The sequence below is a fragment of the Ixodes scapularis genome, unplaced genomic scaffold (assembly GCF_016920785.2).
Source record: "Ixodes scapularis isolate PalLabHiFi unplaced genomic scaffold, ASM1692078v2 PGA_scaffold4__175_contigs__length_147842914, whole genome shotgun sequence".
In the NCBI taxonomy this organism is placed as follows: Eukaryota; Metazoa; Arthropoda; class Arachnida; order Ixodida; family Ixodidae; genus Ixodes; species Ixodes scapularis.
The window spans coordinates 73,465,015-73,488,666 of record NW_024609879.1 but is presented as its reverse complement, the minus strand read 5'-3'; the positions used below and the strand labels follow the sequence as shown (position 1 = coordinate 73,488,666).

At 46.4% G+C, this 23,652-nt stretch overlaps 1 protein-coding gene and 1 pseudogene across 1 annotated transcript; both read right to left on the bottom strand.

The window, feature by feature from the left end:
• Positions 1 to 2,539: 2,539 nt before the first annotated feature.
• On the bottom strand, positions 2,540 to 21,960 carry LOC121048462 (annotated as a pseudogene).
• A 13-nt stretch (positions 21,961 to 21,973) lies between these two features.
• On the bottom strand, positions 21,974 to 22,510 carry LOC121048463. The gene is made up of 3 exons (XM_040504824.1): positions 22,358 to 22,510; positions 22,019 to 22,209; positions 21,974 to 21,983 (listed from the first exon to the last, which is right to left on the bottom strand). Exons 1-3 carry the CDS (start codon positions 22,508 to 22,510, stop codon positions 21,974 to 21,976), a joined length of 354 nt encoding a protein of 117 aa, XP_040360758.1.
• Between the last annotated feature and the right edge of the window lie 1,142 nt (positions 22,511 to 23,652).

Genomic DNA, 23,652 nt, shown 5'->3' with positions numbered 1-23,652 from the left:
TCCTAGTGAATCATTCTTTGTGTGGTGTTCCCTTTTTATGCGGTGAATAGGTTATCATATCTACATTTAGGATAAGATATTTGTTAATTTATCAAAACGCGCAATTCGAAAAGCAAAAAGCGTATCTGTTTTTTTGTTTTGTTTTCGGAGAACCAAATCTAAGAGCCGCGTAGTAGAGCGTATGATCAATGCCCAATATTAATTTTTTTTTTCTTAATACAAGCACACGTGTAGACGTATGCGGCTGGCATAGAACATTGCCTATGCCTGCCTGGCTATGCTTTAAACCAGTCTTACTTCGTAAAAAAAAAAGTTACTTTTTTATTTATCTAACGAATTTTGAGCTCTGATAAACGATATGATAAGCGCTATCGGAATGCATGTTAACGCCATTTTCTCTCGTTGGGTTTAAAACCTCAAGCCCGCGTCGGAAATCGCCTGAAAATAAACGCCGTTGGTGTTTAACCTTTCGGGTACTCAGATGTAATAGAATTGATTAGAACGATTCAGAATCCACTCTTAGGGATGGGACATTTTCTACGCCCGTCAAGAGATACATCAAGTGCAGATATGCCTATAATATACTCTTCGGAATAACGAAACTTGAGACATCATCAGGGATGGGCAAAATACATGCGAATATGTATCGAAATACAAATACAAAATGTATTTGTCAAAAATGTATTTAATTACAAATCTAATTACATTTCCAAAAAAGCATTTAAATACAAGATACAAATACAACCAAATGTATTTGGTCTCCTCCAAATACTTTTCCAAATACATTCCTCAAAATTTGCGTCAGCGACTTCAGGGCGCCTGCAACAGGTTTCTGGGTATCTCATTTTAATTTTGCATCGCACACTCGGGAGTTAGTGTGCGAGGCTCTAGTAACGTAATAGAAATATAATCACCAAAAAAAAATGCAATCAGCTTGGACGTAATAGGTGAAAAAAGAACAGAGCTTCAAGCAGCTTTTTTTGTCGATTACATTTTGGCATTAGATCAACAAAGAACCGAGACGACCAAGACGCGCAGCGCTAGCTAGAGAATTTTTTATTGTTCCAACTCGCAGCAGTTACGAAAATCTGGATGACCCGCACATTTAGAATGTTCCAGGCAAAAATATGGATGAAAATCAGGCTGGAAAGCATCACAAGTTGTCACAGGCACTTATTTAGCCAGTCTGCCTGTGAACGTCGATTTCGTCACTATTGCCCTGGACTAGCACCGTAATCACAAAGTCACTAAACGCTTGTGCTCGATTGAGAGAAACTGCATTCGGTGCAGAACGTAGTTTTCTTCCTGCTCTGGACAGTGACAATAAATTGGAGGGATGTATTTTCGCCCACAAAATTGTATTTAATTACAATTGTATTTGAAATACCCCCGTTTTAGTATTTAAATACACACGTCAAATACATTACCCAATTTGTAATTAAATACAAATGCGAAATACACAAAGTATTTGAAATACGTATTTCAAATACTTGTATTTGAAATACTGCCCATCCCTGGACATCATGTTGCTCAAAATCATTGTAAAGGCCGTATCTTAGATTTCAGGAAACGTGTTTTCGACCTCCGAAATATTACAACAGTCTGCGGCAGAGCAAAACGACATCGCCTGAGCTTTTTGACTGCGTATATGAAGTCGTAATTGCCGACAATTGCGCCCGCTATATATATAAAAAAATGCAACAGAAGGCGGAGCCTTTTTCGGGACAATAGTGTCCGTATGCCCTAAGCTGCCTTATTTATATAGTCACCGATTCCCTAAGAAACGCAGGACGGGGCGAGTTTCGAACATGCTATATCGCTCGGCACTCAATGAGATTCATTGATTCAACACGTGTAGATTTATTTACGAAAAGCTTCGCCTGCCTGTGGCTTACTTGTTCCGAGGGAGAAGGGGTTGGATTTATGAGCTTTGTGGAGGAGGGAGGGGGGGGGGGGGGGGTGCGCGACAGTTATGTTTATAATGGCGTCTTGTGAAATGATGAATCCCGGAGTAGCCTTTGTAACTCATCAGTGAATCCAGGACTTGCTTCCTGCGCTGCGCCTGTCCGTTGGGGGCGGCCCCAGTCTTCCATCTCTTTTGGTCTTGACTCGCTCGATAGCAAGTCCCACATATCTTGTCGAAGGCCCCCTATGCCCTTGCAGTTCCAGAGCATGTGTGACAATAACACTCCCGCGGTGCAAGCCTTGCACACAGGATCAATGTCCTTCTGTACGTCTTACATTTCCCCAAAGCTTGAAACATAATAAGCGACGCCTGCGTTTATTAAGCCGACAATTACTATAGTGTCTATAGTCACCGATAGTTTAAGAAACACAGTGGTGGGTCCCCAACATCTCATTATCACTCTACTATCAATGAGTTTGCAGAATTAATAGAAGGCCGGACACGTGCACGTGATAACACACACCCTGCACTCCTTAATCTGTCAGTGACTGTAGGCAAACCTTAGTTCCGAGCACAGTTCGAAAAGAACCGTCATCTTTATTCAACAGCCACAGAGTACAGAATCGAGACGCGTTAGTCGAGCGACAAAGGCTGGTACGCCGGTTTAGAGAACTGGCACGGGCTGCCCGTCAGCAACGCCGCTCTCGACGTGGACGGGCCAGGTTCACCGTAGTTGTGCTCGCTGAGGGCGGGTTCCCACGAGTGCTCGTCAAAGTAGAACTCAGGGATATGGTCTTCCCAGTTGTGAGCGTTGTTCGGGACCTGGTGTGCGTGGCGGCTGCCGCTGCTGCCGTGGCGCTCGTGGCGGCGGTGATGGTGCTTCTTGGTGCCGCCTGGGGTGCGCGGCGGTCGCCGAGGCGGACAGTCTGACGACGCCCCGTTCAAGCTTAAGAGGGAGGTGATGGCACGGTAGCGCCGGATGATGGTCGAGATTGAAGCGGTGTCTGCGTAGTGCGGGAAGAGTAGTCAATCAAAGTTTTTAAGCAGGATTTGACGTGGCGCTGCGGTTCACCTTTCACACCCTGCACCCTGTCTGTCTGGGGCCAGCACTAGACTTCGTTCGCCCCCCGAGCTGACATCGCGGTGGATGCTGTGCGTGGTCGTTGGACCTGACATGCGCCCATCTTTCGCCGCGTGATCAAGAATTCTGCCCAGCCCACGACCAGAGAGCGGAATCAGTTAATGAGAAGGGTGATTACAGATAGAGTGAGCACACGGGCGAGCTGGTTTATGTTACACATTTTTCAGAAACCGGAGACGACGAATGAAAAAGAAGACAGACACAAAACGTCTCATGTTTTGTTTTTGACCCATTGTTTGGCCGTTGTTTTCAGTTTTTTTTTTTTTTTTTTAGAGTGAAAAGGAAGCGGCTGATTTGGTTCGACGATGAAGTGTGCCTCCACCGCATGTCAGCTTAGGTATGAACGGAGTGACGTCATTGCACCATGCTGATTGTCATTTTTGGTAGTTTTTGATGAAATGAATGTCATATTAAATAGTGAAAAATGTATAATGCAGAAAGTACTCGCACAGCAGTAAGGCGTCAAATATGTGTCGTAAAAAGATATTGGCCACCTGCGCGACAAAATGCGTTACTGTGTTTCGCTTTCTTATATCAACCAGGCCCCAACCCTGCCCGTTTCAATCTGGATGAGCATCGTACCGGCGTGCGGTCGTGTATCACTACTGCGTGATGCACGTTAAAGACCCCAGGCTAGCGGCTGTACTGCACTGGCTAAATTTCTCACCTACAGCTGGGACACTCGTCGCCCCTGTGAGGCAGACCAGGTTCTAGGCTGTATAAACACACACACAACCCAATTTTTTTTATATCAACCAGACGAAGGCTTTCATCAATGGGGATAAGATGTCAGACTGTCAACGTCGACAGTGTTGGTTTATAACTTATAAGTGCGAAAACGGCAAGGCTCTACCGTGACTTTTTCCATAAACCCTCAATATCGTCGTTCGAAGCTGACAATAAGGTAGCCAAGACCCCAGTTCGTGGCGTAACGGTGAGGCTAATCCCGGTAGTGGTGTCGCATAGGGGTCCGACCATTAAACGGCGTCAATGCAACATCTCGGCACTAATCCTCGAGGACAACTGTTACGCTTAATGAGAAGTATAAAAAGTGCGCCTGCGCGCAGGTGCCCATAGCTTTGACTCGAGATGCCCGCAAGTAGGGGCGCGAGGAGATTCAACCGTCGCACCCCTAGCGGCTAAGTTGAGAACTATACCCACGAGGAAAGCAACAACTAGTATTATTTGTTTCGGTTTCTAAAAATGTTACACTCATAATTACCACTTGCAGCTTGAGAAAGGTAAATATTTGGCATTATCTTATTGTTCCGTTTTCAATGAAAATGCAGCATCAGTCGATAAGAACGTCGAAAAACAACGAATCACGAAGCATGAAGGGTGTACAAAATAGTCTAATTCCTGCATTTATTGAGCTGCCAGGGACTGCAGCAACATTGATCTTAGACAGCACGATGGTCCAAATGACGTCCCCTCTGGATCGTAGGTTACTGAGTTGCTGAAAGGCTAACCCTGCCGCGCAATCTGTCTCCCTCGTTACTCTGGTACGTCGCTGTAGTTCTCCCAAATTCCAAAACGGAACGTCGAGCGGGGCGAGCTCACGGAAATCTCCGGCGGACGCCTCTTCGTCCACGTCGTCCAGGTCCAGGAGGTCGTTCTCGTTGGTGCAGTTGAGCTTCCAGGGTAGGATGAGGGGGAGCAGGCTACGGTGAGGGTCCTGCTCCGGGTCCTGGTGCGGGCAGCGGTAGCGGCCGCAGCGTCGTGGAGGAGTCACGTCTCTCGGCAGGGATGCCGGGTCAGCTTGACTCCAGGCTCTGCTCACCTGAGCCAAATGAGCGCGGGAAAGCACGATTGTGGTATTTAGTAGGTATACTGTAAACAAAATGGAATGCTGAGCGAGTTGGTTATATATACATAATGAACACTGAAGTACCAGGAACGAGGACAGTGAAAGACGTAGACAGGACAAGCGCTAACTCACAACCGATGTTTAATGAAATGTTTGTCCAAGGAAAATAAGATGTCAAAGACATTTTACATTTGAAGCTGTAGGCGCCGAGCGCCAAGAAGAAAAAAAGAGTAGCGCAAGGCCGGGTAGCGCGACACTCGGCTGTTCGTGCTGCACGGCCGACGATCTGGGTGGGTACCGAAGATATTTCTCATAGCGTTAATGAAAGGAAGGAACACGTAGAAGGAAGACGTAGGTAATTCAGGGACTCCAATTCTACCTCTTTCGCTGACAAGGCTATCGATGCCGAACTTATGCAAGCATACCCTTTCGATGCTACTGGCCTCTCATAAACTGCTTGAGTACATTTCTGTCAGGAAGTATTGTGGTACATGTACTGCTGGATGGCCCGCTGGCAATGAATTAAGGGACACTGCATGCTCCCTCAGTCTCAAATTAACACACCTCCAAGATTGTCCCGCATACACTTTTTTCACAGAAACACGAGATATCTTATATGATGCCACTGCGACAGTCACCGAAATTTCATGTATGGCTGATCTTACACTGACTTTGACAGCTAATGGATCTTTGGACACATTCGTTTAAGTTTGCTAGGTGCTTTAAGGAGGATTGGGACCTAAACTGTCACGGCTACTCTTTTTATGTTGTGGGTCACTCGGTGGATGTCGGGCATTACACCGGTTCTGATCCTTATTTAGTTCCTATTTTCGCTTTTATATTGTTTAAACGTGCTTTCAATGACGTTGGACATAAGTAAAGTCGGGTATCTTGAAGCTCTAAGTCTCTGCTCTCGGTTGTTGAAACTCTCCCCTGCTGTATTCACAAGACTTTCTTAGTGCTGCGCCTAAGGCACTGGTAATAATTCCTCTCTTGACGAATTCGCTGTGCTGATTCATATCGAAATAGACTTTCGTTCGAACGTGCGGAATACATCCAGCACACATTTTCTTTGCGGAATGTTATTGTCAGATCAAAGAAATGCCGTGTTAGGTTTTCCGGTTATTTGTGTGCGTAGCCAAGTCCCCCCGCGTGTTCAACAAAGATAGCTTGATTTCATTTCATTCAACGCCAGGCGTAAGTTAGCACTCGTCGTGTGTACGTCCTTCACTTGTCCTTGTTCTTGGCACTTCAGTGTATAATAGTGTAAGCACCCAATAGAATAGGCTACGAACTGCACCTAGGCGTCAGGGTGCCCATAGCACAACACCAGAGCTACAGAAAACACGAATGTGGTGGAAGCCGAAAAGAGCTACATAAAATATTATTAAGCCGTTTATGCCCAATGTTGTACAGGAGCAAGAACTGAAGAATGATTTATTTTCTCCCGCGCCTTGTACGCCTCAATAAATATAGCACCCCTATTGCCAGGGCAAGGACACCCATGCTTAGCATTAGAAGAGTGACATGTATTTTCAAAAAAATCACTCGTCCTTTAAAACCAAAGCCGCTGGTGAATGCGAGACATAATAACGTGCACGACTGCCCTCAAAAGTGCGAGAAGAGAGACAGACGCAAATATTTTGAATCCGGTTACACCTTTCCCTACTAAGCGAAATTCGAATTGAACGTGATGCATTGTCCCAGATCCTAACCGCTTTCAGTCATTCGATGTGAAATAGTGCTGAAAATGTCCAATGCTGCTCATGAGCAACATTTCATAAACATGTTGGCGAAAAATTAGACTCTAGCTGTTATATAAGATTTTTGTTTTTCGGAGTGTTTTAAAACCACATCAGCGTTTTAGGTCTCCAGTATTCCAAGTAAAGTTTTTAGGCTGCTTAATACGCCGGCAGACGTTGTGCAGGCGCTTCCTTCTAAAACATTAGAGGTTCCTGGCCCTGTCCTGCAAACGAACTGCGGCGATAGCCGAGGCGCTGCGCATTGTCATGTGCGCAGTTACACTACAGTGTACTAGAATACTTGGGTAGTGTTGGGACCGAAGGGGCTCGCGTGAAGCGCGTGGTATTGATCGCGACAGGTGTCGACACCGGCGCGTTATACGGAAGGTGTGCGCGTGCGCGGCTGCACGCGCGAAAATATGAATCTTTGTTGCCGCTTTGGTGGAGTGCACGTAGGATTTCTGATACAGCTACGACCTGCCAGCGGTCGTACCGAGGCATCAATTACGCTGCGGCACGATCGTTAGCAACATGATGCTTCAATGTATTGGACGGTACAAGCTACATTACCCTTCCTTTACATAAAAACAATTGCGACTTTAAAGAAGCGGTTTCGGTTTGTCGGATGGTGAGCATTTTAAATGAAATGCCCATTTCCTTGGTCGCAAATGCCGAACATTAGATATTTGAAAAGGATATCTAAAACTCGGAAGCGTTTTTTTTTTTTTTTTCCTATCTTATTTTATAACGGAACGAAACAGCACATACTAAAGTTCGAGATTGTTTTAGTATGTTTTTAATACCCTAGGTTAACTTCTCTGTCTTCTTTTCTGCCCGTCTTCTTTTTCTTGACCTTAATCAGCTCGCTTCACTTGTCACTCATTCTTGTGTCCATTTATGCGACGAACCACCCAAGCGACGGTCGCAAAGGGGTGAGAATCTTCTATTTCTTCGTGGCTGCCACGACCATCCGAGAATCACCCGACGTTCACTTGTAAAAAATGGCTTATAAGCCGTGACAATTTTTATCACGCGTTTTAACATTTAACTTAAGTCCAAAAACTGAGACAATGTGGGCTGAACAAGTAATACTTTATAAGATTCAAAGAAAACAAGAAACTATTTCACATCATTTTGAGCAGAAAACATGAGCACACGTAGATCAAGCAAGGAAAAAGTTGTAATAGTTTACAGCACGGCATTGAAATAATGGCTACAATGTGCAGCGCATACATGGTTACAATATGCAGCGCATTATCCTCTTGAGGGTAAACCATCTGAAAACTACACGCTCACAACAATACATTTAACCGACAGCTGCTTTCTGACAACCAGGTAAGTCTCGCCTGAGCTGGTATTCGAAGGGAAGCACCCATGGTTCCACAGGGGGCGTATCTGGTTCACGCAGACATTCAGGGTGTTTTTGTTTTATTATTTACAGAACTTCACATATTTTACAAAAAAAGAATGTGGCAGATATGTGGATGCCGTCTTTCGTTATATCTGTAGGGTTCGGTGTACAATAAATGGGTGAATAATAACCGTTGCAATGTTTAATAATGAACCAAGATCTGTTAGTTAACTTGTTTATTAACGGCTTAATTGGCCATGGTGCAATTGCAGTTTTAAAAGGAGTCATTATTAAAGGCAAATACAATTTCGACAATTCGCGAAAAGGCAACGAGGTTCGCAAAATTACTCGTAAAAGTTTGCCTTTCTTCGCTTGATTCAGAAACCGCGTTATGAAAATAATACGTAGAATAGTAACTTAGTCGTCTTGATCTGTGGCGCCGGCGAGTCCACCGAAGAAACGCTGTCGAGTTAGTGACGAGGGGACAGAAACAACCTGCGTCATTCTTCTACGCATCAATATCAGCACAACCTCATTCGCGCTTTCAGCGCGCAGTTTTTTTTAATTAAGTGAAGAAAGGCAAAATTTTAGCGATGAATATCTCAGGACAGAACGAGCGGGTTGGTAGAGATAATTAAGCTTGAGGAAGAAACGAAAATGGACGGAAAAACACAACAAAAACGAACGCCTTGTTACTTTCGCTCAAAGCTCGTTGTTTGTTCGCGAACTTTTTAAATTAAGTTGACCTTTAATGATGACTCCCTTTAAAGCTGCAATTGCAACATGGCCCATCAAACATTTCATTAACCCTTTGCCTACCGCAAAACGTAAAAAAAAAAGATTTGAAAATACCGATTTTTTTTTACGTGCCCTATACTCTGTTTCACCTTGTGTTGTACCGCAGGAAAGGCTACAAGCGCGAGCTGCTTGCTCTAGGGCACATCTCGGCGGCACGAGCTCCCGTGCACCAAGGGCAGCTGCCAACGCTATGAGCTCGCGCTCCTAGCTTTCGCTACATGCACCGCTCAAAGAGAAAAAAGAAAAACAGAAAAAAAAAAGGCGGGCTGCGCGAGCCGGATAACTCGACTACAACGCCGCCACGAACTGTCAATACACGCGTCCTCACGAGCTCCCGTTGCCGAGCCGCTACGGTCCCAACACTACCCAAGTATTCTAGTACACTGTAGTTACACTGCCATGTTCAGTTTTAGCAGACGGTCTTGATATAGTACTCTGACGTCACGTAACACTCTAACGTCACACGGCGTGGTCAAGTGTCACGGTGATGTCAACTGACTCCTTAACGCCACATGAAAATGTCATTTCGCGCTAAATTTAGCCGATAAGTTTCCCTGCTAAATTTAGCGGAGAAATTTGCACGCTAATTTAGCGGGCTGCAAGGACACCCTACACTCTCTGAGAACTGCTGCGTAAACTCGGCAAAAGTACTGTCGCCGTAAAAGGAACGAAAATAAATCCTGGCGTAAAAGGCAGAAAAGAAGGAATCATATCGAGGAGGAGAGCCAGAAGAAACGTGGGCAAAACCTACAAACCTTTTTGCGTTCCCTGTTGAGCGCCATCTGAAGATGAAGATTCTCGTCTTGGAGGGTGAGCAGTTCGTTCTTCAGGTTCCTGCGCTCCGTGGTGAGGTCGTCCATGTACTTCTCCAACAGGGACAACCGGCTGAACATGGACGAGAGCCGTTCGGCCATCGGCCGATCCTGTTCGACGGCGACCTTCTGCAGCGCATGGCTTAGGACGCTCATGTCCAAGGCGCCCTGGGTTGAATCGGCGTCCTCCAAAGTTCCGTCGCCGTGGCTGGTCGGCTCCCGTTTCGGTGATGCAACAGACTTCGCCTAGTGAATACGAAGTCGTTCCTTGATGGCACTAGAGCTACTGAGAAGGCTACACTTAAAATACCGGCACTCCATCCCCCAACTTTCTTGTGCGCGCCACATCGTGCTAAGCGCTCGCGAGTGGCGATTTTCACGATTATTAATCCATCTTCCTTAAGTTTAGATGTGGCGTACAGGAAGCTTAGTGGCATTGTTTTGCTCTGTCGAGGACTGTTGTAACTTTTCTGGAGAACAAACCACAGTTTCCTGCGATTTTGGGTGAAGCTTCGAATAACTGGCAACAATAACTTTAAGTACAATTATGTGCCAACTGAGCCGACGACAGTTAGGCATTGTGATACTCACTGCGCCTGCAAGGCAGCATAAATCACGTAACGCAGTCTAGAGGGCTGGTGAGGAAAAACTGCGAAGAGTAAGGTGTGCCACAGCAATAGTGCTTAAAATTTTATTATTTTTTATTGTTAAATCTACTTTTTTATTCTGTGATCACCCGATAAAAAAAGTTCAGCCCCCATAATTCAACCCAATCCAGTTCGATGACATTAGTGTCGTTTCCACCCTGAAGCTTTGCTTAAATGGAGAATGAAACGATTTTATAGGGAATTTTACTGACTATATATCGATTTTGGGATCAAAAGCAAACTAGTACGCGAGATTAGAAAGGAAAAATCCTAATTTTTGGCATGAAATTTCGGAAAATAAAAGTGGACGACATCTTACAGTCTCTCCCTCGAACGCTAGCGACGAAGCTGGGTGTATGAGTTGGTGGATTAATAAATGAGTTGTTGCAAAACGTTCTGTAATGGGCGGTAGCTTGCGCCACTTAGCAAGGTAACCGCAACATCCGCAGTGTTAGAGCTTTTTTTTTTTTTCACCCTTTGTTTTCCGAGCACGTAAGTTGGATTTAGCTTCCGTATTGGCGACGGTATGTTCTGGTGGTGTCTCATCTCGGGCACCCTCCTGTGACGGATCTGGTAGGATGCGAGCAGACGACGCGCTATGTCAAAGCACGGAATGGCTATGCTAGTTCGCATCTATGCGATTAAAGACAGATTTTTTATTACAGACACGTGTATGACATTTTTGCGCGTGATCTTTCTAATGAATAACAAGGCCTCGAAGTTGCTTTTTATTTTTAAAAATACTTGAAAATATACAAAACAACCCTGGAGCTTCACATTCAGCTTGCGCGTCGTCCGCCAGGGCTATTCACAATTTCTCTGGGTATTTCTTTTCGTACCTGTGAAGGCTGTTTAAAAAAAAGAAAAAAAAAAGGTTCTGCATTCACCAGAGTAAATTACGTGCTACCTTTTTGGCTGTGCATGTGCACACAGTTCTGTTGCAAAGCGCCGCACACTTGTTTAGCTACATTGAGCTTGCCGATACCGACGCTTCTATCTAATACCCAATTCACACGGCAGCGTGAAGGTACCTTTAGCTTAGGTCCCTTAGCTGAAGTTACCTGTAGTAACGGCGTTCTTGATCACACGATAAATAAACCGAGCACTTTAGGTTGATGTCGATTGCATCACAGCTTAACCGCGAGAGGAGCACGTGATAAATAAGTCTTCCTCGAAATTGGTTTGACGCGCAGTTTTTTTTTTATTATTATTGGATGTGAAATGTCCTATTTTAAACCGGAATATTATATCTGTCTGCTTTTGCGGAATTTTACTTTTTTCTCTAAGTCTAAGGGCGCACCTAAATGAGTCTTGCTTTAAAACGTTCGATCCGTCTGGCCACACTGGCCCTAATTCATCTGCGTTTGCGAGTTTTCATTGCGAGGTGGGCGACCTTTTTATGTTTAGCAGCTCCATTTTCTTGCAAAGTTCTCACTGAAGTAGCTAAATAGTGGCCGGCAGAAACGAACCACGACGGAGTCTCAGGGTTACGCCAGTCACGCGATCGAAAGAGATGGACGACGACGAAGATAAAGGGTCCTGGGCGGGAGAGTCGGACGACTCGTCTGCAACCTCGAAAAAAAGCTTGCAGTGGTCCATCGCGTTCGGGTTCGTAGCAGGCTAGTTTTCCACATGCCGCCGCTGCTACCTGCTAGCTAGAGTATGCGTTCATCATTATTGCATCATTCCATCACATTTGTGTTGAAAATCATTTCATAATTTGATACTTATATATATTCACTTTGTTATAATGCATATACTTGTGATATTATTTTGAGTTCGTGGGTCCGAGGCTACTCCCTGTAGCTGTTAAGGCAGCTCGGCGAGATCCGTTTAACACAGGACCTCCCTTAGCGAAAGGGAGCTCTATGCGCCGTGTGATCACGATCTCCAGCTCCCTTTACGACAGGTACCTGCGCTAAAGGTACCTATACGCTGCCGTCTGATTTGGATATAAGTATCACTCGACAGTCGGTAATGAGCAAATGCGTGATTTCGCAGGCGATCGAGAGAAAAGCCCTGGACACTTTCTCCCCAGCACCCGTGTGTTTCCTGCGGTATGTAGATGACTGCTTTTGTGTTGTAAAGACCAGTGAAATCGACCGTCTCCACACACGTCTCAACTCCATCGAGCCAGCGATTCAATTCACGATTGAGCACGAATCAGATGGCTGTCTCCCTTTCCTAGACGTCTGTGCAGTGAGAAAGTCCGGCCACCTGGACTTCCGTGTGTATAGGAAGCCGACACACACAGGCCGATACCTGGACTTTTCCTCAAGCCACCCTAGGACACATAAGTCTTCCGTGGCTTCGGCACTCGTCAGACGGGCGATCACGGTCTGCACATCAGAGGAGACCCTTCGAAAAGAGATCGAAACGATAAAACAAGACCTGCGGAAGAATGGCTACCCAGCTGGATTTGTAAAAAGCACGATCAAAAAAATTCGACGCACCCCTTCAACCCAAGACGCCCCCCCTCCCTCCACCCGCGTGTGTGTACCCTACATCAAGGGCACAAGCGAGGTTCTCGCCCGAGTACTGCGACAGTACGGCATAGCGGTATCATACAAGCCAGTCTCGACCATCGGCGGCCTTCTCCCCCTGCCAAAGGATCGCCCCCCGAGGGAGAGGGCACAGGGACTGGTTTATAAAATTCCCTGCGGTGACTGCCCCGCGTCGTACGTTGGGGAAACGAAAAACTATCCAGAGCGCCTGCGGCGCCACCGCTACGACATCGCGAAGAAAAATGTGGAGGGAAGCGCGCTGGCCGAACACGTCGAGAAGACGAACCACTCCATCGACCTTGACAACAGCTCCATCCTCGGAACGGAGAAAAACTGGCGGAGGCGCCTCCTGTTGGAGTCGTGGCACATTCAATGCACACGTGGCAACATAAACCGGTCGACGGGGACCCTTCCCAGCAGCTACGTTTCGGGGTTAAGAGGGATAATCCGGAAAACACCCGGGGGTGTTCGGGTTCGTGGGCAGGCCGTTCCGCGGGACAAAAACAGTCACCCGTGATCAAGGGACCGAGTTGGTTCCGAAACGTCGGGATTTTTGCTTTTTAATAAAGCTTGGTTAGAGTTTCTAAGTTGAAGATTTATTAAATTAACCCGATACAGAGATAAGCAAAAGTAAAATTTCAAAAAGAAAAAAACGCTAAAAAAAAAAGAACGGTACTAGGTTGTTCGTTCGTCTGTCACTCATATTTTTGTTAATCTTTTTTAAGAAGCGTGGCGCGGAAACGAAAATGTAATTCCTTTCTCCCTGCTTGCGTTCAGTCCAACACGGTCATTACAAACAAGAAAAAATAATGGGTGAACAGATTTCCAATATTGGCTCAGAGTTCGGATGACCCAAAATTCGAAACAGATCGGTTCAGATTATTGAATTTTCACCAGATATGTATACAGGCTTTCAAATTGTGCGAATGCAGTAAGGTGCCATGCAATATACTACGGTCCTTGGTGCGATGCTGGTCGGTCGAAATCTAAACAAGTCTACAGCCAGCTAGACAAAAACAAGTTAGTGAAGACGGCAGAATAGACAGGAGATTTACCTTTCTGGGGCAGAGTTTCTTGCGACAGTGCATTCCTTCTTGATCAAGGATCCCCTTGCGCGACGCTCTTGCAACGGAACATGGCGAACGGCAGAAAGGCCAGACTGTGTCATCCCTCGAGCCATAGCCTATGCTCGAGCTTCATGCTGATGAAAACGACACGAGCTATGCTCGCTATTTTTGTTTTTTGTTTTTATAAAAGCTCTTTTTATGTAGATTAATAAATGTTACGGCAAAATTTTATGAAAACTAGTTTTGCACCCAAACAACTCCGCCTTTATGAATTCGTCAACCGTACAAGTCATAATAGTATTTTCCACAATGCGGAGAGCGAGTCGTCTGCTTCTCGCGCAGGAGTTGCGATGACGTCAGAAAGACGCCGGGCTCTGATTGGCTCTGATTGGAGGATGTTGAGATCTACCCACTATTTTCATTTAGAACCGAACAGAGATCGGCGTTCTGACGTCCCCACAACCCCTGCAAAAGGAGCAGACGAACTTGCGGTCCGCATAAGCGCATTTTTTATTCTTTTTTCTCTCGGAAAATTTTTAAGGAAGGATTTTAGCGAGCTTCAAAGCCGTTGCTGTACTTTCTGCGTCTTGTGATTTTCATTGGGCTGCTGAGGCGATGAAGAATCGGAAAACAAAATGCCTGAGCGACAGCATACCCGTGGTGCTAACGTAAAGCCTGGTTCGGACAGTTGCGTTTGACTGCGTTTGACTGCGTTGCAGCTGCGAGAAACCAGGACATCCCTGCTGCTTATATCGCGTGCCGAGATGATTCCTTGAATTGGAATCCACGCTTCATACGAAGCACAGATGTGCCGGTGAGTCGCTTTCGGTTCTCGCAAGTGTCTGAACTGGCCTTAAGACAGAAACCTCTTGTTTGACAATAGTGCTGGAGTAAAACAATAATAATAAAAGTAAACATAGAGTGTTTAATGTTTAATGTTTAATGTTTTATTTGCTCAGGAGAGCGCGGCACCGCAGAAAGGCAAAAGCCCGTACCAAGGAGGCCCGCGGTGCCGTGTCTAGTGATGGTGATTATGTGATGATGTAATGTACAGATGAAAGTGATGGTGATTATGATATGTTGTGTTAGGCCTAGCAGCAATCTTCGCGGTGATGGTCTTCGCGGTGCTGCCATGAGTGATTGGCATATGTCTACATTCGTTCATAATGGTCTACTAAATCCCCCGAAATAAGATATTGAGAAATATTTTCACCTTTCGTCTTGACGCTGAAAAAACTTTAGAAAATGCAATTGCATTCTAATGTTAGATTATCGGAAATCAATGTCTGAATCCGTTTTTTTACAGTTGCAGTCGTGATTTCTCTCGCGAAGTGTTTAGGTAATACAGACTTAAAATAATATTTCAAAAAATACATCGAAGGAAAACGATGGTCCAGGAATATGGTGTAACAATGTTGTTTCAAATGCACGGAGAATCATTCCCTGAAGTGCAGCAAAGATTTCACAACTGCGCCGGGATCATAAAACGAGGAACCCAAGATAAAGGTGCAATTTCTTCTTCGGGTGGTACTACTTCCACCGTTATCGTCATCGACTAGGATTCTTTTGAGCGCGATCCAATGCGAGTCAAGCCGACGGCTCAAAAGCACGGCGCGTTCCGATGGTCGGCGGCCGCTGACACGACCGGTCCAGACGTGGCTCCGAAGCGCCGTCGTCGCCGATCCCCGCGGGCGACGGCCGCGTCGACCGCAGGGTCCGCGACCAACGTCCGCGCCATGGACGCGCCAAGCACCAGCGGCCAAGCGAACAGGGCCAGCCTTTTCGCCGCCCTCCAGGAGAAAATCACGGTACTCAAGCAGCAAATTATCGCCGCCGAACAGAGCCTAGACCAGGTTCAGCCTGAAGACATCCCTCAACTCAAGACCGCCCTCCTCCAGGTAATATCTCTGCTGACTGCCATTTGTACGCGGATAAAATGAATTTATAGGCAATTTTTACTTTGGATTGTCAGAATTATTACATAATTATTGTGCGGAAAAAAATATCCGGAATAGTTATTTTCGCGCAATACGAAACGTAATTGTATAGATACACATCGCATGACACACCAGTGTCTATATAAAAGAATGCAACCGGCGACGTCTTATACTTGCATCGTAAAGTCCGTGCGATTTATATTCTCAGTCATCAAGCTCGTTACCAATTAGAAGCACGGAGCTCAAGTAGAATTCGCAAAAATGCGTCCTATGCTTGCCATATGAATGCCACGTGAATATTATAAGAGTATGTACTGCTTTAGTAAGTTCAAAACACGGTTAACACATGGGAGTTTTTCTACGCTGCGTTAGATTACGACCACTTACGTTGCGAGAAACCGGGACATCCGTTCTTCGAATGAAGTGTGGCGACCGGTTCAACGAGGAGCTTTGCACGCGACATACGAAACACCAATGTCTGACTCCTCACGTGACGTAAAAAATCGTAAGCAAACGTCCTCGTGTAAGCCCACCTTAACGTGAGGAACACTGAAAAGACCGCGCACATAATTTTATAACGTTGGTATGTGCTAATTTTGCGAAGTACCTCGTGCAGTGAAATCTGTAAAAATAAGAGCTGGTCTCTCTAGCCTTACCAATCCTGTGTATCAATAGCAGGGCCTGGCCGTTATGTATCTGGCTGTCTCTGGACGAGCAAACTGATTCATGACCGTGAAAAACACGAGAAAAGTTGAATAAAATATTCGCGTTTACACCGCTGTTTCCAAATCAAAGCCATGTCAAGTAGGTTATGTAGTTTGTTTTACTCTGAAATATGAGCATTAAAGGTTCTCTACCTTGGAATGGACACAACTGCGTGACTTCTGTAGTTGCCTTGATTTGCCATGTTTCTTTTCGATAACTTTATTTTGTAAGTTTCGTTTATATGGGTTTCTTATCTCAAATTGCCCATAAAAATAACAAAACACAAAATTTGAGGGCGCAAGTGAGCTGATGAAAGTTCATCATTGTATAAATTGTCCGCGACTGCGGTGACGCCGGAAAAACGACAGAAAGAAGGAAAGAGGCCTCAAACACGGGAACCGACCGACTCGTGACAATCCCACCCGTCACAGGACAACTGGACCCAGCCGCTTTCTGGATCTAGGTAATTTCGTCATAGGAACACGCTGTGTGACGAGTATTCCGGCATGACTATAGAACGTCAGCCCTGTGACAGGCAGAGTCGCGCACTTAATCGATCAACCTACCCTATTGAAAAAACCAGCACAAGCTGGTCCCAGCATCCCAGCTTTACGCTGGGTTATTGCCCCAGCATGCCCAGCTTGTCGTGCTGGTCCCAGCACAAGCTGGTCCCAGCATCCCAGCCTCACGCAGGTCCCAGCATCCCAGCTTCATGCTGGGTTTTTGCCCCAGCATGCCCAGCTCGTCGTGCTGGTCCCAGCACAAGCTGGTCCCAGCATCCCAGCCTCATGCTGGTACCAGCATCCCAGCTTCATGCTGGGTTATTGCTTCAGCATGCCCAGCTTGCCGTGCTGGTCAAGCTGGTTGGATGCTGTGTCGTGCTGGGTGAATGCTGGGCAAATGCTGAGTCATGCTGGGTGAACAGCCCATGCTGGTTTGGCTGGCGTACTTCCCCACCATTTTAACCAGTTTAAATGAATACACTCGATAAGCAAGCCAAACTCTTCAGAAAAACCAGCTCGGCATCGAATTTATTATTTTCGTATTTACGGTCTGCACACGAGCTCAGATGCTATACATCCACTGCGCTGACGCAGTACTAACCTCCGCACAGATAGCGGTTCTCGGTGCAAAACAAACAATTCTATTAAAACTAGATTGCTTATCTCTCAACACGAAAAATACTAGACACACACCAAAACAGGCAATAACAATAAAAAAATACTACGCGGATGAGAAAAGCGAACCTGGGTCCCGCCCGTAATGGGGGCGAAGCGTCCTCCTGCGTAGTCGGCAGAGGCGAGGAAATCCGTGTGGCTTGGATGGCATTGGCGAAACTCCTCGGCACCACCATATTCACGAGCACCCGGATGTTCGAAGACACGAAACGACGCCTCCGTCGGGGCATCCGATTTCTTCCCGTGCTGAGCGGACTGCCGCTCGCCGCCTCCATAAACCCCGCTTCGCTTGCGCCGCCGTTCAAGTAGTTGCCAAACAACGCGCTCACAGCCGTCCCTTCGAAAATCTGTCCAAGATAGCCAAACGTGTCTCAAATACTCCGTTCCTATCACTCACTCTCTCTCTCTTTTCTCGCACACAAAGGAAGCTCGCAGCGTGCCGGAAGCGCCCGGTCGTCTACCAAAAACGAGAGGACAAAGAACAGAACGTGGCATCGTCCCCACCCCTGTCGACCTTGGCGCGCGCGCTCCCGGCAATGCCAGTTCGACAAGCTCTCGCCGACCTTGGCGTGCGCGCTCCCAGCAAGACCGGCTTGAACCAGCTTGGGCCAGACTCAGAACCAGCTTGAACCTGCATGACAAGCTTGAACCAGCTCAAGTACCAGCTCGCCCGTCCGTGGTGTCAGCTGGAACCAGCTTAAACCAGCTTGACAAGCTTGAACCACCTTCAGTACCAGCTCAAACCAGCTTGCCCTAGCTCATACAACTGGTTGTATGAGCTAGGGCAAACTCCTAGCTCATACAACTGGTTTCGGATTCCACGTTTTTTGTGTTGCATTCACCTATTCAAGAAGCATGATGTTTTTTTTAGCAAGAAGCAGTTCGTCGTCCTTCGCATCTAACTGCGCTGCCGCAGTCATCGCGTATCGCCGTTTCTGGTACGCCTCGATTTTTCCACTTACATCAGCGCAAACTGAGCCCTGCTGTCGAGAGTGCGACCGCTAAATGCGTCTAATAACACTGTGATTCCTCTCGGCTCCCCGCCGTTCATGTAAATGTTTAAGTGTGGGAGGGAGTTCCGCTAGTTCCGCCGATCACTGACGTTACGCACATCCGTCCTCGAAAGCATCCCCCGTGTGATTACCCCCCTAGACGTCAGGAAATCTCTTTTCCACTCGGCCTTTAAACACATAAAGTGCTTATTACCTACGTTTCCATACTTTTCGATGAAACTCGACTCTTTCCAGTTCTCTTAGGCGCCCGTCTTCGTGTATGGCGGCGTCGACGTCGCCATCTGCGTAACCGCCCCGCTAAATTTAGAGGGAAATTGAATTGGTGTTGAGGTAACGTCACGTCAATTTTCTTGGTGAATCTAGAGGAGAAACTGAATTTGTTCATGGGTGACGTGACACGAAGACATGTGACGTCATTGTCCCCGCTAAACTTAGCGGGAAATTGAATTGGTGTTGAGGTCGAGCGATGTCAATTTTCCCGCTAAATCTAGCGGAGAAACTGAATTTGTTCATTGGTGAGGTGACTCAAAGTCATGTGACGTCATTTTCCCCGCTAAATTTAGCGGGGAAACTGAATTAGTCTTGAGGTCACGTGGCGTCAATTTTCCAGCTAAATTTAGCTGGGACGCTGTGGGAGTAGAGGAGAGTATGGAGGAGGAGGGGGCTACAGAGGAGGAGGATGGCAGCGCACGGAGAAGGGGTATACCAACACCCTCTAGAAACGTATAAGGCCTTAGCTCTCTTCCCGTGACGTCACACGATAGGGCGGATTGGTAAAAGTGCGGAGCGCTGTTCAAGAAAGGTTGTCGCAACGATTTACCGCGCGGGCACTTTTTTTTCTTGCAAGAACGAGCATGCATGTGCTGTAAAAGAAATTTCACTGAACGAAAATTATGGGAGCGAAACATTTATTTACACAATCCAGTTTCGTTTGTGCTTGCGCTTCATCAGGAGCAATACACCTATTTCTTCTGGAGAGTTGCGGCTTTCCGTTTTTTTTTACTTGTCAGCAGCGTCGAGAAGCTTGTCGTTTAGCTTTCCACAGAAGTTCTTCAGTAAAACGTTCGTGCTGCACCGAAGGATGTCTTTCAGCACAGATTCACTCGTGTGGCCGTTCTCGCAGGCGTCGACGTCAGATGGCTCTTCGTTGGCCAGCAAATGCAACGTCAGCTTCGTGATGACCTGGCGCTGTTCGGGCATTAGTAGCAGTTCTGGTTGCGTAGCGAGCTGCTCTACGACAACGTAGTTGTGAGCAACAGCATTAAGCGCAAACATCGATGGGTACACTAGACCTCCTCGGTCTAACTGCTTCACGAGATCATAGTGTTCATGGGCGGCAAACACCGTGATTGTCCTATCCACGGTCAACGGGTCCTTACATTTTGCGCAATTCAACTTTGGGAGGGTCACGTACACGGCATATCCTGCAACGTAGACCAGGATCGGAAGGATGTCCTGTATTTTCGAAAGAGTCTCGCTGCTTACAACTACGTTGCAGCTGGGATGCAATGCCTGTACCTGCTTCCGTACACATTCCCAATGCTGGTCAGTGGAAATAGTCGGCAAGGTGCTCTGCAGGCGCAGCTTGTTTTCGACTTCATAAATCTGCCTGACAGAAACATGATACTGCGCACCTGTCAGTTGTCTATACTTTCCAAACCGGTCCTCTAGGCAGTCTGTTTGTATCTTACCAAAATGAACATAGGCCGTTTTAAGCTCTTCGATGCTGTGCCTAGCGAGCTCCACAAGCGCATAGGTTGTGTGCTCGAGCGCAGCGTGAGTCTCCTTTGTCAGAGTACCTTTGTCAAGGCCTTTGTTTTTCCACTCATCAAGCCATTTCAAAAGCAAGCACAAGAAGTCAATCTTTGGATCGTTGTCCACGGAGAACACTGGTTGTTGGAACTGGTCCCTCAGCCTCTTTCCCTTCCACGGAGTTTTCACATTCACAATTTTCCACCATTTGAGTATGGTTCGATGAAAGTAGTAGTAGCCTCAAATGAGAACAGGTTGTGCTTCGCTCCAAGAGTACGCAACGCCACAGGCAAAGAATCATCGAAGATTTGCAAGGCAAGCTTTACGTTCTGCCTTTCAATATTTGACGGGTAGCCCATAGCCATATTTCAACAGCTGGTCACATTCTTTGCTGTGAAGGTCCCTGATTGTCGAAAATGACGCTGTTTGCATGCGCTCTGACTGTGCCGCATTTGTTTGCATCTCAGGGAAGTAGAAGCAAATTTGGTCATTCTTCTAGTTGATCCAGTTGTTTCGTATGCATTTTAGTATCTGTACCGGGTCTGTAACGAAAAACAGCAGCCTTGCAGGGTCTGATGGGTGTTGATACACAATTCTGTTAGAAGCGGGCGATTCGAAGTGGGACATTGCTTTTCTGTTCACAAAGTTGTTGTCACTCACGACGGACACAACGTGGTACCCGATCTTTTCCAGCCCGCAAATCACATCTTTCAGCATCTTGTGCAGGAATTCCGCGTCTGGTCTCTGCACTGGCACGATGTGCGCAACTTCTTTGAATTTGCACTTCAGGCTGCGTACCATGAAAACGAGCGCACAGTTTGCAGCTTCATTTGAGTTAAGCGCAGCTCCGGTAATATTGCCCCCTTTGTATTCAAAGTAAGGTTTGATGTGTATTTCGTCTACCATTACGGTGACGAAGCGCTGGTCATCTTTGAGGGCAGAAATTCTTCTCGCCATGTACTTGAAGAATGCTTCGCTCTGATGCTCTTGTTGAAAACTCATGCCATAAGAGGAGCATACCGATCTGATCGTCATGGTATGCGGCAAAGTGACGCTTCTATGGCTGCGTATATAAACGTACGCATGGGGCGGTATGGTGAAAAGAATGCAACAAAACACCATAAAATCTGCAGAGTAGCGTCTGCGCTGTTTTTTCGCTTGGAACAAGCTTACTTGATCTCGCAGAAATCTCATGGAGTCGGCGTCGTCTTCTGCGTGGGACGTGGACAACTGATCCAGCAGTAGGTAAATAGCCTCGCAAATTTCCTCGACTGAGTTGGAAATCAGGTCCCCGTCCCACTTCTCGATGCCTTCGAGGAGTTCTACTATACCCTTCTTACTGTCAGCAATTTCTGGAACGACCAGATTTGCCACTAACTTTTTTGACGCCGTTTTTATGACATGTAGCGTCACGCTCATGTCTCCTTTTACGCAGACACAGAGTACTTCAGCCACGGGGCCTCTTCGTCGACGATGTGGATAATAACAAGCCTTTCGTTCTTTTCCATTATGTTCCAAAACTTCATCTCCTTGCTCCGCAAGTGTCCGATTAGTTCTCCTAAAGAATGGACTTTGTCCTCTTCATGTGCCCTGTTAAACATCTCCTCGGACATTCATTGATAGCTTTTTGCATAGCAGCATGCTCCATGCGCGCTCGCTTGGAGTCGGGATCTTCTCTTCTTGTGGCTCCCCTAGGCAGGTAGGTCGGGCAGCTAGGGAACTTTGACGGTACAGCGTCAGGGCGAAGACGGACATGGGATAAGAGCACTGTTATGGTGCGGCCAGTACTTTCATCAGTATGCGATGCTTCTCGGGTGATGTCCTCATGTCCGAAGGGAAGTTCGCATACCTAGAAAGGAATTTTGCGTCCAATGAACATACCAATGGGTATTTGACATAAAAGTTCGGATTGCGAGCCACATTTATACGAATGTATACATATATTGAATTTCCATTTGCAATGAAACAATTAATTCTCTACCAAAAAGAAAGCTTACCCTTGCATTCTCGGTGACGGAGAGGTCTTCCCGCGGCACAGCGCGTATCCATGCGTCCCTCAGTGTTTGATCTCTTGGGAACTTGAACACCTGCACTTTGGTGTCCACGGTGTAGTTTCCGCGGCATCGCGGCACATAGCACTTGCACGGCATCTCACCGTCGCTCTTTTCACATGTCTCAAGCTTGCAGAGACACGAAAAAACTCACAGCGACGCGCAAAACACGAGAAATTCGACAGAACAGATATGCACGTCGAAAAAGACACTCGGAAGCTGGCCGATTCTGCGGGGGACTGGTAGAGCTCACTGTTCAGCCGCACCTGCAATGGGGCGACATGCCTGGACAGGTCCGGACTCGTCGAGCCGCCTCTCGCAGCCGCCTTATTAGCTGACGTAATAAGAGTGGAAAGGAGCAGAACCGAGGCTTTCTCCCTTTCAAGTTGGTGTTGGGTATACCCTCCGTACAGTCCTCTCCTCTTTCTCAAGAGCTGCGCTCTAATTTCGAATTACAGATATTTGTAAACGTCTTTCATTTTTTTTGTTGATATTAGAAAGGTCAAATTACACCGAGAAATGCAATTACTGCATTTTTTTTAAAGTGCCTTGCAAGTTTGAGTACGGTTTCTTATTTTGTACATATCGCCTATGTTCGGTGAAACTGTCCATGATAGAGCTTTGTTTGACCAATATAACATAACCAACAGTCCAAAGGAATTTTAAGACAACTCCTGAAACACATGCGACACTTCTCTCTCTGTTTTGTAGGCAACGTTTGGAACGGGAATAAATAAGGTCAAACTTTACGCTCTATAGTCTGTGCAAAACGCCACATAAAAAACAAACCTATAAGCCAGACTCTTGAGGTTATGGAATATTAGAGAACGAGCCGGACGACAACATACTCTCCCTGCTCGGGACTTTTTTTAGCTTTTTGGTCGGAGGATACAACGTAAGAAAGCTGCTTGTTCCGAAACTCCTGAGCGTATTTTGCATGATTGAAATGGCTAAACGGATTTTGAGTGTAGACCGTTATTAGTTGAGTGCACAATTTTTGGACTGCGTTACTTATCAGATTCAGAATCAGACCCGACTTAACATTTTTCGAATGGCAGCTAGTGAAGAAAAGAACTGATTTTGCCGCCGCTTGGCCGTACAACCAGCACAATCCCGAATGTCGTCTCAAGTGAATGTATAACTACTGAAGAGAGTTTTTCTCCCACCTCTCTATAGAAAATCGCAACCCCGAGGCCTCCTTTTACACAGTTTTCAATTGAGTTTGCTAGTGTTGAATTCAG